Source organism: Penaeus monodon, chromosome 10 (genome assembly GCF_015228065.2).
Source record: "Penaeus monodon isolate SGIC_2016 chromosome 10, NSTDA_Pmon_1, whole genome shotgun sequence".
Taxonomy (NCBI): Eukaryota; Metazoa; Arthropoda; class Malacostraca; order Decapoda; family Penaeidae; genus Penaeus; species Penaeus monodon.
Genome location: NC_051395.1, coordinates 49,210,965 through 49,228,464, shown reverse-complemented (window position 1 = coordinate 49,228,464; position 17,500 = coordinate 49,210,965). Strand labels below are relative to the sequence as shown.

The window sequence follows — 17,500 nt, the reverse complement described above, 5'->3', positions numbered from 1 at the left end:
GGCCCTTTCTTCAAACAATTTTTAAACCCGGGCCCGGCGCAAAGGGGAGGGAAAAAAAAACAAATTTGATATTGACCACCCCCCTCCGGTTAAAAAAAAAACAAAAACTTTTTCCCTTTTCTTTTCTTTTTTGTTTTTTCCCCAACGATAAAAAATGGTGGGTTTTATAAACCGGGTTTTTCGAGTGTTTGGGGGAGGGTCCTCCAAAATTAATAAAAAAATTCACCGGATCAAGGGACTTTAAATAGTCTCCCATTACTATAGTGGAAAAAAAAAACCAGAGCTTACCTTTTCACGGGCCCAGGAAAGGAAACCCCAGCAAGCCAAGTGAAACCGGAATCCCCCCCCAAAACCCGTCCTTAACCAAACTTTCCCCAAAACAACTCCTTTTTTTCCCGAGGGATTCCAGCCCCCGATTGGATAGAGGAGAGGCATTTATGGCTTTTTCTCTTTGGGGGAGGGAAACGGGGGAGGAGGGAGAAAATTAATAACGTGTAAATCGAGGGTGAGGGGAGTTTTGAGAAAAAGAGGTTTGGTTTTCCTTTGAAAAAATAAGTTCTTGGCTTTTCTGCTTTCCGGTGTGTTGGGGCGGGAATTTTTAGAATCTTTTATAAACTTTTACCGGTGCGTTTTTATCCTTTTAAGGGGAGTTTATTTTCCCGGCGGGTCCCCTTTAATTTGGTAAATCACCCTGTTTTTTGGGAAAAAAGCACATTGATTTTAACAAGTATTTAGGAGAAAAGAGAATACCACGGTTTGGAAAAAAAAACATAAGCGCGTGAAGTTTCTTGTTAAAAATCCCCTTTAACCAGCTGGACATTTTTTGGGAAAATCTAAAAAAGTTTTGGGAAGGGGTTAGGCTTGGGGTGAGGGATGAAAGGGATTGGAATGCGTGTGGCGTTGGCAGAAAGGGGGAAAATAAAATACCCTCTGCTACAGGAGGTGAAGGCCGTGGAGTTTTTTTGGGTGAAATTTTAAGGATTTTGGTTTTGGAAATGATGAAAAGCTTTGCCCATGGGGTGGGAGTGCGTTCAGGAGGGATTGAAAAAGAAAAGTTTTCCAAAAATTTTCCCCGGGTTTATTTAAATCCCAATTTTTTAATTTAGTGTTAATTTTTTTGTTTTTATTTTGTGGTATAGAAATTTTTATTTATTTTTTTTTTTGCTGGTTTTTTTAAATTTTAGTGTTTTAAATTAGAAACCCAACATGTCCAAAGTTTTTTAAAATATTTGTTTCCAATTTACTTTTATACCCGGAGATGTTTGGGTAGGTTTGCCATTACAAACAAATGCCCCTCTGGTGGAAATTAGAAGATGGTAGAAATTAGAAAGAGATTAGGAAAAGCAGTTGGCAGATTGCTCCAGGGGCAATTAAGTCCCCGCTAGAAATAATTGGTTGGTCGGCTGTTCGAAATCTCTCAAAAAAGATTTAGGGGAATTTGGCATTGAAAGTTTAACCTGGATGGAATTGTTTTTGGGGTTAGAATGCCACTTTCAGGGATTTAGGGGGAAAAAAGGCCAGGGAAAATGAATGGAAAAACATTACATGGTTATACAAAATTTTTTTTCTTCTAATTCTGATATATATATAATAATTGATCCATATTTGTGATCACTAATTTCTCATAGTACCTTTAAAGTTTCAACACCTAATAGAAGTTCACACATTGCAGAGATTTTACAGTGCCACCCCTCCACCACAAAGACCACCAACATTCTTAGGGAAAATTATCGAGAATCTCCGAGAAGAAATGTCAAGGAATCAGAAGATGAAAGAGAGCTTGAAGGAATTCAGAAAAGATATGGAAAAACTTGAGAAATCTGAAGCCTTACAGAAAGCCAGGTGAGGTTTTGCGAGCTAGGTTTAACTTACTGATTTTGTTTTGACTATGTCTGTGCTTTCAAAACTTATGTTTATTTTTCATGAAGATACAGGGAAAAACCTAACTTATACATTTCATTTTTAGACAAGGTAAAACTAAATATTTGCTTCTCTTTTAGGGAAAAATACCATTCTGTTGAGGAGGAAACAGCAGAAGGAAGCAAAAAGGCTAAGCAGCAGCTAGAATTTTTGAAGAAACGTGTTTCAGAAACAGTTGAAGAAGCTCAGAAGGCAGAAATCCTTCAGAAAGCCTGTAAGTGATTGTGGAATAGAGGTTTATTATGTATAGTTTTCTCCTTTTTTTGTATTGAAGAGAAACTAATGGACAGGTACTGTAAGTGTATAAGAATTAAAATATTGTTGCTATAGAGAAGTGATAAAAGGGATAATATATTTCTCTTTCAGCAAAAATGACAGAAGAAGCAACAAGGCAGGCACAAAAGGTTGGCCAGACCATTTCACAAAAAGGAGAGGAATTAAGCAAGACCCAGACATTCAAAACCATCTCCGAGACCGCCAAGGCTGTGAAAGAGGAGATCGACCACTCCACATTTGGTGGTGCCGGAGCTAGGGTCTACAGAGCTCCGAGGGTGCTTAGGAAAAGAGTAGAGCGAGACCCTGAAGCAGAACAGAGGATTATTCAGGTGTGTTTTGAAGTACTGATTCTGCGGATTTCATAGGTGTATCTGGAGTTGTTCTTTTTTGTAATTTTTGAAAGGCTGTACTACTTTTTTCTTGCCAGACAAACTAGTAAATCAAAAGTATAATTCTTATTGATCCATCATTTTAAAAAGAGTAGATATGCACAAAAGGGGCTTAAGGGAATACACATAATGTTCACCTGAACAAGACATTGTGTGGTTTGCACTAACCCACAGCAAATTGTGTATTCAGGTGTTTGTCTTTATGTTTATCCTCCAGTTATCAGTAATGACTTGGTGTTTAGTCAAAAAGGGTGGATGCTGTCCTTATTGAGATAAACTTTGCTCTGGAGGAAATTAAGATCATTATACCTGTGTTATTTTATTTAGTAGTAGAAGTCCTGTCAGTCATGGTTAATATAAAGGAAATGTATATTTTGACTTTTATTGCTGAATTGTTTTGTTTCTTCTTACTGATAATTTAAAGTGCTTGTTAGTTTCATTAATTGTGTCTAATTGCCTTGACAGGCATTCATTCAAATATATATTTCAGTATTAAAAAATATATATAATTCATTTACTATGAGTCATTGCAATCATTAGGTTCAACAAATATTTTTTTCCAGGCTAATACAGAGGCAAGTGGTATGGTTCTGCACAAGGACTCTCAATTTGCTCAAAGTTGGCAAAATTTCAAGGACAATAACCCATATGTTAACAGAGTATTGATATGGAAAACAAAATTGGATGAGAGTGATAATCCAGTTGTCCGTGCTTCAATGCTAGTGAAAGATAAGGTAAGGGCAATGGTCACTTTTAAGAAATTTTGTTAAGACTTTAGGGTTTAATATTTTTATATATAAATTAATAAGAAATCCACTAAAGCACTCAAAAATGTAGTTTTCTTTGATGCATGAATATACTTATATTTTCTTGGGCATTTATAGAATGATGTGCATTTGGCTAATCTGTTGGAAGCTTAACTTATGTGTATTTTTTCATCAACTTTTTAAAGGTATCTGAATTATTTGGCGGAGTCTTCCAGCGTACAGAGCTCTCAGAAGCTTTGACTGAGATATGCAAAATGGACCCAACATTCGACAAAGAACGGTTTCTTCTTGAATGTGAATATGATATGATTCCAAATGTTTTAGAAGCTATGATCAGACCAGATCTAGAGGTTGGTTTCTTGATTATTTTTGTTGAAAACTAATTCCATAATTGATAATTAACCCAATCACCCCGGATTTATGTTCTGTCCCTTGTAGGTTTTTGTGAATTTTGTTACATACAGATGGCTCCACATGTGCTCAGCCTCCAAGGAGTCTATCAGTAGGCCCTACTGACGATCTTGATTTCGCCATTCCTTAATTGGCGGGAAAATGCGTTTTTCCTTTAATACAATTGATTCAATACTGTATATCGTTATTGATTGCAATGATTATTAATACTATTAAAATCTTGTTTCTTGAATGAAATATGAATATGATTCCAAAGTTTTAGAAGTATGATTCAGACCAGATACTAGAGGTTGGTTTCTTAATTATTTTTGTTGAAAACTAATTCCATAATTGATAATTAAGAAGTGTTATCTGTACTTAAAGTGTCCTGGAAGATTATAAACCTTAGGAATGTTATAAAGTCGATAGGTGTCTGTCCAACTGACTCACACCTTATTGAGTAACTTTATGATGTATATAACTGCAGTGTGTAGAAAGAATTTAGAATTATTTGAAAAAAACAAGAATAATAATTAAAACATGTATAATGCTTAACAGAGAAGATAAGATTGAAAGGTACAGGTTTTGACCTTGTTTATTTTTCCATTAGGTTCTCAAGGACTGGTGTTATGAGCGAGCCTTTTCTGTATTAGCAACACCTGTGAAGCAAGCTTATCAACTAGGTTTCAAATTTGACTCAAAGGTGAGTTAATTTCATATTGTTTTTCCTATTCAGAATTAATGTATACATTGCTTTTCATAAAGATAGTTTTATTTGATTTATTAGGTTAAGCCATCTTGGATCATTCTCCCTCCACGAAAGCTAGTTAAATGAGATTTTGACTGTAAGCTTTTTAAGATAATTTACTGGAGGTGTTCTGTTACCCAGGTTTTAGATGTTGACAATGTGGACTTGGTCATGGGAAAAGTTATGGATGAGGGACCAGTCCTCGCTATTTCCTTCCAGTCACAACAGATCATGTGTCTACGAAATCAAAAGGGGGAGGTAAGCTGTGGCAGATCTTAATATCTTTGCACATACTTGTTTGTGATACACTGAGGAGGACTGTTTTTGTTTTTGTGAATTGGTATCAATAATTTTTTTTTATTTTTTTTATTTTCAGGTTGTGGAAGGGGATCCAAGCAAGGTGCTACGCGTTCAGTATGTTTGGGTGTTGTGTCGAGACCAGACAGAGCTAGATTCCAGGGCTGCTTGGAGGATACTTGATTTGTCAGCACAGAGTACAGAGCAGTTTGTATAGTGAATCAATTTAGGCTGCATAATTTCTTTATAGGAAATTGTAAATTATTTAGTTAATGGGCACAATTATATTTTTTCCCCTAGAACAAAATGTTAAAATGTGGGCCACCTAGTATGGCCAATGATATATGCATTTGGAAATTACTAATATGTAAAGCTACATATTGTTGAACGAAGTTAGGACATACACACGTTGTGATATACACATACAGAAATAGTTTAGAGACAATTTCCTTCAGATTGAAGATATTTTGAAGTCTATATGGAAAACTGATATTTATACTGTTATGTATGTGAAAATTACAGATATTCTTTTATAAACTAAAAGCTTGTTTTCAGTATCCTTATTATTATCTTGAGATCTGTATGTTCAGACTGTCAGAGGAAGATTCAACCATTAACTGCTCATGATTTATGTATAGCTAACAGGGAATCATATGATGTTTCAACATTTTCAACATTGTGTATATATTTCAAGTTAGCAAATGCCTTCCAGTGAGACCTAAATGAAATTACACTCGTGTCTGTTATAATGTAAAGGATGAACTTCACAATGTAATTTGGCAGGCAGGAAAAGGATGATTAAGAGCTTCCACCTATGTTGTTAATGATATTTACAAAGTATGGGGTTTCTTTGTTGAAGTGACATTTCTTTTTAAGAGACCTGATAGATACCCACAGAAGAAATCATCACAAGTAGAAAGTTTTAGGGAAATGCTAGTGCAAATGTAATTAACTAGGGTACCTCAAGACCTTTTTTGTGAAACCAAGTTACTCAAAATGACAATCTAATGTGTAACTAATTGAGAATTGTTTTTTTTTTTTTTATTTACTTGTTTTTCTTGCTATTTATTATGTTAATGATATCAGAAAATGATTAGCCGAAAAATTATAAACATTCCCAAATTCATATAATGCGTGATTTGTATTTTTTCAAGGATTTTGTTTGTTTAAATGCTTCACCGATTACAGGAAAAAAGGTTCCTTTAATTTTGAAGATGGGGGATATCACTTTTTGGATTTGTAATGGGATTAACATGATTTGGTCATTTCTTCACACTTGTTCACTTCACTATGTACATATTTATCACAAAGAGTACTGCTCTTTGTTATCATCTATGTAATCATAGAAGTCATTTATGATTTCAGGGTTTGTTAAAGTAAAACACAGTTGATATTGTAAATATGTAATATACGTTGTTTTGAAATTGTTCATTTACTATCCTTCAGTGTTAATCATCATTGGCAGTAATTGTGCAGGACTAAGCCTTGTATATGTTGCATTACAGAAAATACAAAGATCACAAATATCTCATATAATGCTGGCAGTGTTCAGTACAGTTTAAAACTTAAAATTACTATCTCCTCTCCTTTAAAGAAGTATAAAAAATAAAGTAACTAATAAAAAAAAGATAAATAAATAAATAAAAGGAAGGAAGAGGATAAAAATCACTTCATTCATTTTTTTATGTATGAAAGACATCAGGTTGCTGAAAACAGGAATGATTTCGATTGTAATTTGCAAAAATAAATGAAAGTGAAATGAACTGATGGATGACTGATGCATTAATTACTAACATGGTAACCTCATACAGCACTTGACTTTTTTTTTTTTTTTCTTTTTTTTCTTTTTTTTTGCTGCACAAAAGATTGTCATTAATATAATGAATACCTATGTACAGCATTCACTAGCATTTATGCTTGCTACCTTTCATGAATTTCACACTTAATTGCATGATTATACAGCTAAACTTATATCACTGTAAACATTCATACCCACGCTTCCTATAAACCAACTTTCTAATTTAAGTTCAGTTTTACGACTGGCAGTGCATCAGGGAGGGTAAGGAGCTACAGGTACGAGGTCAGTCAATTGATAACCTAATGCTCTACCACGTAGCAGACACCGGGTCTCTTATATATATATATATATGATCTGGCAGTGAATGGAAACAGTTCTTCTGGCAGTTGAGTAGTCAGAGCCAACCTTATAATATCTGGCTCAATATAAACAAAGCCAGTATTATTGAGTTTAAAAACTTGTTTAAGGCAAGAGATGTCACTGGCAGTGATCTTTGTCTTGAATAACATCAATTATAGTTATACATATGCATAATAGAGTAAGACATGAACTTAGCTGGCTAATTGCTAGTTCATGTTCTGTACTAGTTTTAAATATGTATAATATTATATAGCAATGGCTGCTTTCTAATCGCCAGTCTTATTATTATTATCATCACATGTGGACACTATGCACAAAACCCTAAAATATGATATTAATACAAAAGGCAGGGACTGTTTTGAAAAAGGAGTAGAGTTAATGAGGTTGACTTCACGTGATTATTTGTCAGATTAGCTTGAGTTTTATGTAATGATTTTGGGTTATCAATTATCCAGAAAGATCAATTTCACATCTGTCATGATACTGATAAAAAGTCAGCCTTCATTTCTTTCTACAACTCATAATGCCAAAAATCCACAGCTAAAATTCAACTAAAGACATATAAGCGGAAACAGCATCTAAATTCCAAGATATTGGTCATGAGATACAGATTCCAGTACTCCCAGAAATATCAGTATTATATTAAAATTGTATGCCCAAGTATACTACATTAAATAGTGTCTATAAGGTTGCCCTCCAGTTGTTCCTTATACTCAGAATAGAGCCTCTGTAGCTGCAAGGAGTTCTCGGCAAGCAAGATCTCTCGAAGGAACTCTTCAAGCAGACTCTTCTTATCAAAGTCCTGGAAAGTTTTCAGGGAAAAATTAAAATGACTAATGAACATTACTGATATACAAGAAAATAAGAAAAGTGTTTCCTAATCATAACTAAATAAAGATAAAAGAAATTTCTGCATTTCATGATAATTGTTTAGAAGTATCTATTTCCTTTCCTCAGTTTAATGTAGCTAAGTACTTTAAATTTAATGAAATAACACACCATGATCTTGGGTATCCATCCATTTTGATCTTGATTGTCCATAGATCCACTATGCCTCGGTCCCAGAAGGTCATCAAATACATCTCGCAATTTCTTTTCAAGCCCTTAAGGAAGAGAAATAAAAATATCAAATCCATGATCAAACTCCAAAACAGTGCACAAAAAAGGAAGCTGAGTTAATATTCAAAATAAAAACATGAAATACTAACAACAACCCACCCTCTTTTATGAAGAATTGAATTTTCCGTTTCAACCAAAATTTGTAATCCTGGGCTGCTCTGAGATACTGAGCAGATGTCAGCATACGGTTGATGAAGACCTCAGTCAAGTTCTGCTTGGCATCATCAGGGATCAGAGGTCTTGTCACTCTTGAGGAACCAGAACTGAAAGCACACATGACATTATTTCTTTTAGACAGTATATAATACCTTTGCTATTGTATGTTTTCATCTAGTAATGCCTTAAAAATCCTGATAGGAAATAATACTCTCTGACACAAAACATTACATTTTAACTTACTAGGCAGCAGTTTGATGCAAGAGGCTGGCAAGAGGTCTTGCTTTATATTCACTCTGATGACAAGGAGGCAGCATTGTGTACTCTGGCTGCAGGACTCGCCGTACACTGGCAGAATCACCTAATAAAAGCCAAGCCTCTAGGTCATGGCATCTGGTGAAGGCTTCTCCTGATGCAAGCAGTACAACTGGTGTGCCTTCAGCAGTGATCTGGACAGCCTTCACTCCTCCATTACGTCCTTCGACTATATGAAATGAATGATTGGGTTTAATCGTGGTTCTTGAAATAGATATATGATTAAAAGAAAAGTAAAATTTTCAAAATTTAGAATGAAAGTATGGAAGGAGAGCAAACATGATGATAAAGGCAAGCAGTAAATACCTTCTACTGGTAACTCACAAAACTAAGTCTTCATGAAAATAATAGTATCAAAAAACATGATTCCATTCATGAAAAAAAAAACAATTATACTGATTTATCTAATTTTTTTTTTCCAAATCTGTTTTTTCAGTGAAACATCCAGTTTACATGTACAAACAAGAAAGCACCATATAATCTGAAACAGTACATTACCTAAATGTCGAATAGTCTCTGAGAGAATTCGCTTCTTCTTACTGATGTCCCAGATTGTAAGGGTGGCTTCAGTTGTAATAACCATCAAGCAGTTCTCATGGACAAAAAGCTGTGATGCCTTTCCTTGGAGCTGCACTGGGGGTAACATCATTTCCCCTGGGAAAATAAAATATCATATGTAACATTATTTCCACTACTCCCTTTAATGTGTCTATATGAACATTTACACCTACAATATATTTCAGCTGCAGTAGAAATGCATTCTGGATGCAAACACTATAATTATGGTGGGTTTTTAATTGATGAGATTTGACACCAAATACAAAGAAACATTCTTCTTAGAGAAAAAGAACTAAACTAAATGAATGCACAGAATCAAATAAATAACAATGACTAATAAAAAATGTGAAAATGATTATCAAGAAGTCTTTGCATTTAAAGAGAATGTCAAGTCCTTTCTCACTCAGATTCTCCAAAAAATCATTTTTAGAACTTCTGAAGTAGACATCTGAGGAATGAAATAAGGATGAGGATAAGTAGCAGAAGGAAAAAGTAGAATTGGATGGAAAAGATTAAAAAAACTGCTTTACCATCATTCACTTCCCTTACTTGGCGCTCATGTACTTTATTTGCCTTGACTTTCTTATGTTTTGCTCACATGCCTTACAGCCGCTAGCTTACCTTAACCCAACCATCATGGATTCAAGTTCTGTCCCCTGTATTTTTTTTGTTTTTGTTTTTTGTTTTTTAATGATGAGGAATAATAATGAATTATAACAATATGAGAAAGAAGAAAGAAGAACAAAATTACCTGTCTTTATATCAAATATGTGAAGCGATTTGTCATGACAGGTCAGTGCAGCAGCATCTGTGGTAGCTACAACTGCAGTGACTTGAGATGTAAGGTAAGCCACCCAACTCACAACATTTTGCTGTGTTCTGCTAACTCTGTGCAGACTTGGTGTACCACCACCCATACCAACACGATTACCAATCCGATAATCGTTTTCTACAATCAGAAGTGGAGGAGGGCCATCTGTTGAATTCTCTCCGGGAATCTGTTAAAAAAAAGACCTTTTTTTAAAATGGGTAATTTTGTGAAAACTATCAACAACAAATCTAGTCTTCTGTAAAAACAATACTTGTAAAACAAAATTAGGAATAGGTGAAAGGAAAATGCATATTTCTTCATAATACCTGAACTCTAGCTGACTTAGAGAGTGATGCTTCAGGTAGAACATTTAAAGGCTCTCCTTGTGTATGTGCAACAGCCTGTGGTCTTGAGGATACCACTGGCTGTGCAGGAGGTGGAGTGGGAACACGATTTGGTGGTGGGGCAGTGGCTCTTTCATATAAGGGTGGTCTGCCACGTTTCCGCTTGGGCATAATTGGCTGGGCATCTTCATGCTTGCGCTTAGTTGAGATTGTTGTGATCTGTCCATCCATTTGTTTTTCTGAACCATTGGTTGATCTGTTAGGGAATATGAACTTTAGCTTTGCACATCCCAAGACAATAATTAAAAACTTACTATGTACAATGTATCATGAACCTTGCTAAAAAGAAATCTATTGGTGGATATTACTGATAAACTGCTTTCCCTGATATAGTAAAATAATGAAATACATATTGCTTCTTTTACAATTATCCTTCTGCAGCTTGAAACCTTCTACGGAAATTTCCCTTTTAAAACTTACACTGTAAAACTAAAACTGTTCTTATAATCCAACAATTGTAAATATATCAATACTGAATGTGAATTATCCACTCACTTTTCAAACCTTGCTGGCAGACCTGCAGGAACCCCATTGAATTCAGCAGGGAGAGGAGCCGATGCTCCCTTGCTTGGGGATGTGTTCGTGTTCGAGTTGAAAGCCAGAGGGGGTCGACTGGTGACGTTGGGCTCAACTACTCCATCCACTTTCTCAACCACGATCTTGCTCTTCTCGCGTTGACTGGATGAAAAGCTGGCTTCATAAGACTTGTTTGGATTTTCAGTCCTGCAACTGTTTTGTTGCAATCAGTTTTTAAAAATTTAGAAGGTTTTAGAACCTTCATATCTTTTTTCTTTTTGACATCTAACATATACCATTGAAACAAATTGTTCACGAACTGTAGAACACTGACTCCCATACTTTTTTTTTTTTATGGAATTTTTTTTTATGGCAGGCTGATGACTCTCCAAGAGGAAACATAATATCAATGTTTCATTTATAATAGATATGGTATTTTGTATCTAAGCACAATTTTTTCTGTTTCCAGAGCTTCTGTAATATTTTATCCTTCAAAACTGTGATTTAAGTATATTTCTTAATTTTGTTCAGCTAGCATTTCTCATTTCTTAAAATTCCCACAACCCTCAAGAGCACCCTAGAAACCTATATTTGGGTCCCAACTGTGCATTTGAGAAACTATTCTTTAGAGTAACCATTAAAACACAAAATACCCCAACTGGAGCAGCTAATGCTACAACTAACCTTTAATAAATATTTGGAAGGTATTGACAACACGTCTCTTTAAGCAAGTATAACTCATAGGCAAATACCTACCCTTCTGCTGGAGGAATAAACATTGGTGTGATTCTTCTTTTCCCGTCTGCTGTCCTTGTCTCAATCTGTTTGTTGATTGGTGCTCTTTGTGGGGTGGGGGGCGCTGGCCGTCTACTCTGTTCACTGGTACAGAGAAAGACATTTTAACTCTCTTAATTTTTTTTTTTTGGTTTAAAATTAATTCTGTGATGCATGACAGAAAGAGAAGAAGAGAGGGAGAGAGGAAGAGGGGGAGGGAGAGGAAGAGGAAGGGAGAGGAAGAGGGAGGGAGGGAGGAGAGAGAGAGAGAGAGAGAGAGAGAGAGAGAGAGAGAGAGAGAGAGAGAGAGAGAGAGAGAGAGAGAGAGAGAGAGGGAGAGAAAAAGAAAAAAAAGAAAGAAAAAAGAAAGAAAAAGAAAAAAAAAAAAGAAAAAGAAAAAAGAAAGAAAAAGAAAAAGAAAAATAGAAAAAAAGAAAGAAAGAAAGAGAGAGACTGCAAAATGTAAGAGTAATACCTGTTTGCTTCTTTTGCTTTCTCCTTTTCTTCCTCGCGCAAACGAAGGAACTCTGGATTCTCTATGATGGTTGGGTTGGCTAATGAAGCTGATGTTAATGCCGATTTGCCATACAACTTCATGTGAAGGTTATTCTGCAAGAGAACAATAGGGTTTCTCTTATTTCATGTCAGTTTTTCTATTTTCTGCTTATCTAAAACACACACACACACACTAACAAACAAACACACACACACACACACACACTAACAAACACACACACACACTAACAAACACACACATACACACTAACAAACAAACACACACACACACACACACACACACACAAATTGTAAATCACATAACATATGTACAGACTTACAGTTTCATCCTCACAAAGTGGCCGGCCAATCTCATCCGAGGAGAAGTTTATGAAGGCCAAGGAGCCATCCTTTGACACTGCCATGAGATACTTGCCACAACTACTCCACGAAAGATCCAGCACCTGCCAAATTGGAAACCTCGTGTAAAAATTCAAAATAATTTGATGTCTATGACAAACAGGAAGGAGAGGAGAAAACTGAATATCTAGCTATATGATCAAAAGAAAATGAAAAGAAAAAAGAAGACGAAAAAGAACATATGAAGATATCTACAAGCAATACTTACAGAATCATCGAATATGTCATGAATCACCACCAAAGGTCTCTTCAATGACGTGAACCAAATAGAGATTGAGCGATCCCTGGAGCCAATTGCCACACAACAGTACTGCACAGACTTCCCTGTCTTTGGATCGGCTTTCTCCAAGATATTTGGATTAAACCTCTGCAAAAGGCAAAGGTAAATCAGAAAACAATAAGAGCAGATACTCAAAGTATGGCATTCATAAGGGGAATATCCAATATCCTACAGCTGAGTGATAGAAGATACTAACACCCCCCCCAAAAATAACTATATATGCTTACATTTTCATTTATGCATCCATGTGTTTTATGCATTCAAATATCAGTAAATGATAGATAGAACTTCAAAATAGACATGACAGAGGGCGAGATAAAAAAAAAAAAACAGGAAAAAAGTACACACTACGCAAGTGATGGGTTTACGATGGCCAACAAAATCCTTGTCAGTGTTCCATCCATCTCTTTCCACAATCTGTGCAGTAGGACCTCCATTGTTCATTGCATGTGCGGACACCAGATACTGACCATCGGGTGACCAGCTTGGCCGAAGGACTGTTGTTGTGCCACCACACTAAGATAGATAAAATGGAAAAATTACTTTTTGGTTCGAGTTGACATATCACAATAAAACCAAACATGAAGATGAGTATAAACATAAACATATCTATAGACTCACATCATAAACATGCATGAATAATTTAAAACTGTCTCACAAAAAGGTTCACTTATGGTCTATGAAGATCCTCACCTCACTAAAAGGGTCTATTATTTTTTCTTCTGTGGTCCAGTCAGTTGTTCGCCATATCCGCAGACTTTTGTCATCCGCCTGGGATGCTAAGTAACGACCAACAGGATCCCAGGTCACACCTTTCACTAATCCTGTATGCCCACGAAGAATCTGCACTTGTTCTGGAAAGGTAATTGATAAGTAAATATTTATTTTTTGCCTTACTGGCTATTGTCTCAAGCAATATCTTAAAAGTTATCATAAATACTAATGCATATGTACTATGTAAACAAAAAGAAATAAATATGATAAATAAATAAAAAACAATCAAGGAGAATATAGAAATCTACTCTTACTCACCTGGCCATTTTGCAGTATTCCATACAATAACATTATTGTCTACAGAGGCAGATGCTAGCCAAACATCCCCTGGAGACCAAGCCACATCCAGGATATCACCATTGTGGCCTCTTAGTGTTGTGACACTTCGCCAAGATTCAACATTGACAACATTTGAACCAAATACAGCTCCACCTGTTAGCAACAATGAACTTTAGGATCATGTAACATAAAACAGAGGTAATTTTAGTGGAACTTGCCTGCTAGAGCATGTCGAGCGGGAAAGTTCCACTACATGTAGTGAACTCCCGGGCCAAACAGCAGGACGGTTGCCAAAAGCCTCCGGAGTCAGTGATATAGAGAGATGTCTAATACTGTCATTGAGGGATCAATTTGGAACAGATCTTCACAGGACAAGAACAATTTTTTTCAATATACTATTTGTCTCAACATTTATCTTTTTAAATCACTGCACTGATGATATTTTTACAGCTGACTGGGCCATGGACAACTTTTCATCTTTAGTTTGTGATCTTACAGTCTAAAAAGGAAAAAAGAACTCACCTCCATAACTGCTCTGCTGCCAGATGATAATAACTTTATCATCTCCAGCAGAGGCCAAGAAACGGCCACTCTGAGACCACCTCACACAATTCACACACCCCAAGTGCTGGTCTAGCATACACAACAACTTCGGTACCTGAAGGAAATATTAATTTCAGAAAATGAGTATACATTCTTATTCTACAATTCAGTGCAATAGTAAGGCAGAATTTATGAACATTTGATTTTTTTCTACCACTAACTAGTTTTTTGAAATATGCATTATATGAAGTTATTTTCTTTTTCAACATACTAATATATCTATTCAACTACTATTCTAAAAAAAAAATACAGTTAATATTACTGTTGTAGTTCACCTATTTACTTTACTATATGTGCAACTATAGAAAACACACTTTGAACACTTTTTTCCTGGTTTCTCAAAACATTTGGTTTGGGCACTACAAAGAAAATTGTATACAAAAGTAACAATCTATTTGATATTAATATCCATCATGAACAAATACCAAAAGTCTGCTACATACACACATACATGTACAACAATGCATCTACGATCATTTAATACACATTTGGCCTGCAGACCATGTGTTTGACACCTCTGGCTTAGAAGTTGTTTCTTTTGACTGAAACAAAACCTCTGATGATTATTACCTTTTCATCATCCTCATACTTCTCTTGAGCAACTGGTTTCAGGTTCCACACCACAACCCTTCCAGAGGAATCCTGCCCTTGTCCACCTGTCGCAAATCTTGAACCATCAGGATGCAGGTCAACACTGAAGATTGCCTTGTCACCTGAAAACATATAACAATTATAATAAAATTTATACCACAGGTGAGTTTCCTTTTAAGCTGCTTTTTAAATTAGATGATATACATCCTGAGATCATACACAACATACTGAGTTCTAGCATTCAAATACTGTTATTTGCTGTTTATAAATAATTTATTTTAAGCCTAAAAAAAACTTATTATATATTAAATACAGAAACTGTTACCTTTAACTAAACACATGACAATGACAACAGGAACTTCTATAAATTCACTTACTACTTATGTTATATCTATAGTACCTCTCAAATTGAATATTGGTCAATTAGAATGACCCAGATAAACAGAAGGCCATGTGATGCTCATTAGCACTATGAAGTAGAAACTGTCCAAATTTCAGACTAAATTGAGACTAAACAAAATAAAACTTCTCCAGATAATTCAAGACCTTGAGAGTAATCTGACTTGTACAGCATATATATATATATGTATATATATATATATATATATATATATAATATATAATATATAATATAAGAGATAGATAGAGAGATAGAGTGATATATATATATATAATAAGAACACATATAACCATATATAGATAACATATATATATAACACATAATATAAAATATAATATATATATATATATATATTATTTATTTAAAAAGTATATATATTAATATATATATAATATTATATTATATATATATTATATATAATTATATTATATATGATATTATTTTGGGTTAATATAGGTATATATATATATAGTAATATATATGTATATAATATATTATATTATATAAGAATAATAATATATGTATATATAGAATTAAAATGTATAAAATGTAAATATCATATATATAGTATATAAATAATATAAAAATATTTACAGTATATATATATATGTGAGTTAGTAATATGGTATAAATATGGTAAAATATGATTTTAAATTATTAGAGATATAGATAATATGTATATAATATATATAATATAGTATGATATGGGACAATATGAGATAGATATAGTAGATAGATAGATAGAGTATATAGATATATAGGTATATGATATATTTATATATACATATATATATATCTATAAAATAATATAGAATGATATATATAGATGAATATATAATATGTATATACATTATATACATATATATAATATATGATCATATATATATATATATAAATAATGTATTCTATATATATATATATATCTCATATATATCATATATATACATATATATATATATACATATATATAATATTATATATATAATATATTATATATATATATATATACATATAATATATATAATATATTATATATATAATATATATATATAAAATTATATATATATATGGTATCTATATATATATATGATATAATATGTATATATATATATTTATATATAAAATGTATACTATATATATATATATATATATAATATAGTAAATAAAATATATTAGTAAAGATACTGTAATAGAGATGTATTAAACTATATGAATAGTAAATAAGAAATATGTATAAGAATGATATAGATATTATGAAATATGAAATATGATAGATAATATATAATATATATATATATAAGATATATAATATGAATATATAGGTAAATATAGATATATATGATATATATAGATATATAAGAATAAATATGAAATATAGAGTATATATATAATAGAGTAGAATTTTAGAGAGATAAAATAAAAAAAAAAAAAAAAAAAAAAAAAAAAAAAAAAAAAAAAAAAAAAAAAAAAAAAAAAAAAAAAAAAAAAAAAAAAAAAAAAAAAAAAAAAAAAAAAAAAAAAAAAGAAAAAAAAAAAAAAAAGGGGGGGGGGGGGGGGGGGGGGGGGGGGGGGGGGGGGGGGGGGGGGGGGGGGGGGGGGGGGGGGGGGGGGGGGGGGGGGGGGGGGGGGGGGGGGGGGGGGGGGAAAAGGAGAAAGGAAAGGAAGAAGAATTAAAAAGGGGGGGAAAAGGAGAGAAGAAAGAGAGGAAGAGAGGAGAGAGGAAGAGGGAGGAAGGATAGAGAGAAGGGAGAGAAGAGTAGGAGAGGGATGGAGAGAGAGAGAGAGAGAGATAAAGAGGAGAGAGAGAGAGAAGAGAGAAGAGAGAAAGAGGGGAAGAGAGAAAAAGAAAAAGAAAGAAAAAGAGGAGAAAAAAGAAAAAGAAAGAAAAGAAAAGGAAAAAAAAGAAAAGAAGAGAAAGGAGAAAAAAGAGAAAGAAAAGAAAGATAAAAGAAAAAAGAAGAAAAAAGAAAAAAAGAAAGAAAGAAAGAGAGAGAGAAAATGAAGAGTATACCGGTTTTTTTTTTTTTTTTTTTTTTTTTTTTTTTTTTTTTTTTTTTTTT

At 33.7% G+C, this 17,500-nt stretch overlaps 2 protein-coding genes across 3 annotated transcripts in view; one reads left to right on the top strand and one right to left on the bottom strand.

Moving 5' to 3' along the window:
* Positions 1-6,211, top strand: part of LOC119577680 (mitochondrial import inner membrane translocase subunit TIM44-like) — an 8,125-nt gene extending 1,914 nt beyond the window's left edge. The window contains exons 3-10 of the mRNA XM_037925238.1: positions 1,622-1,842; positions 2,001-2,134; positions 2,287-2,525; positions 3,149-3,319; positions 3,538-3,702; positions 4,353-4,445; positions 4,632-4,748; positions 4,867-6,211. Of these exons, the coding sequence (XP_037781166.1) occupies positions 1,622-1,842; positions 2,001-2,134; positions 2,287-2,525; positions 3,149-3,319; positions 3,538-3,702; positions 4,353-4,445; positions 4,632-4,748; positions 4,867-5,004 (1,278 nt within the window). The 3' untranslated portion in view covers positions 5,005-6,211. The remainder of the gene's footprint in view (positions 1-1,621; positions 1,843-2,000; positions 2,135-2,286; positions 2,526-3,148; positions 3,320-3,537; positions 3,703-4,352; positions 4,446-4,631; positions 4,749-4,866) is intronic.
* The window catches only part of LOC119578116 (protein HIRA-like), a 15,935-nt gene continuing 4,609 nt past the window's right edge, over positions 6,175-17,500 (bottom strand). The window contains exons 2-18 of one of the 2 annotated variants that reach the window (XM_037925850.1): positions 15,020-15,162; positions 14,369-14,504; positions 13,826-13,999; positions 13,487-13,647; positions 13,142-13,309; positions 12,722-12,880; positions 12,435-12,557; positions 12,074-12,207; positions 11,581-11,703; positions 10,804-11,037; positions 10,231-10,504; positions 9,845-10,091; positions 9,034-9,189; positions 8,464-8,704; positions 8,164-8,327; positions 7,945-8,048; positions 6,175-7,747 (exon numbers count right to left, since the gene is read on the bottom strand). In XM_037925850.1, the coding sequence (XP_037781778.1) occupies positions 7,616-7,747; positions 7,945-8,048; positions 8,164-8,327; positions 8,464-8,704; positions 9,034-9,189; positions 9,845-10,091; positions 10,231-10,504; positions 10,804-11,037; positions 11,581-11,703; positions 12,074-12,207; positions 12,435-12,557; positions 12,722-12,880; positions 13,142-13,309; positions 13,487-13,647; positions 13,826-13,999; positions 14,369-14,504; positions 15,020-15,162 (2,873 nt within the window). In that variant the 3' untranslated portion in view covers positions 6,175-7,615. The remainder of the gene's footprint in view (positions 7,748-7,944; positions 8,049-8,163; positions 8,328-8,463; positions 8,705-9,033; positions 9,190-9,844; positions 10,092-10,230; positions 10,505-10,803; positions 11,038-11,580; positions 11,704-12,073; positions 12,208-12,434; positions 12,558-12,721; positions 12,881-13,141; positions 13,310-13,486; positions 13,648-13,825; positions 14,000-14,368; positions 14,505-15,019; positions 15,163-17,500) is intronic. The other variant, XM_037925851.1, reaches the window with a different exon arrangement.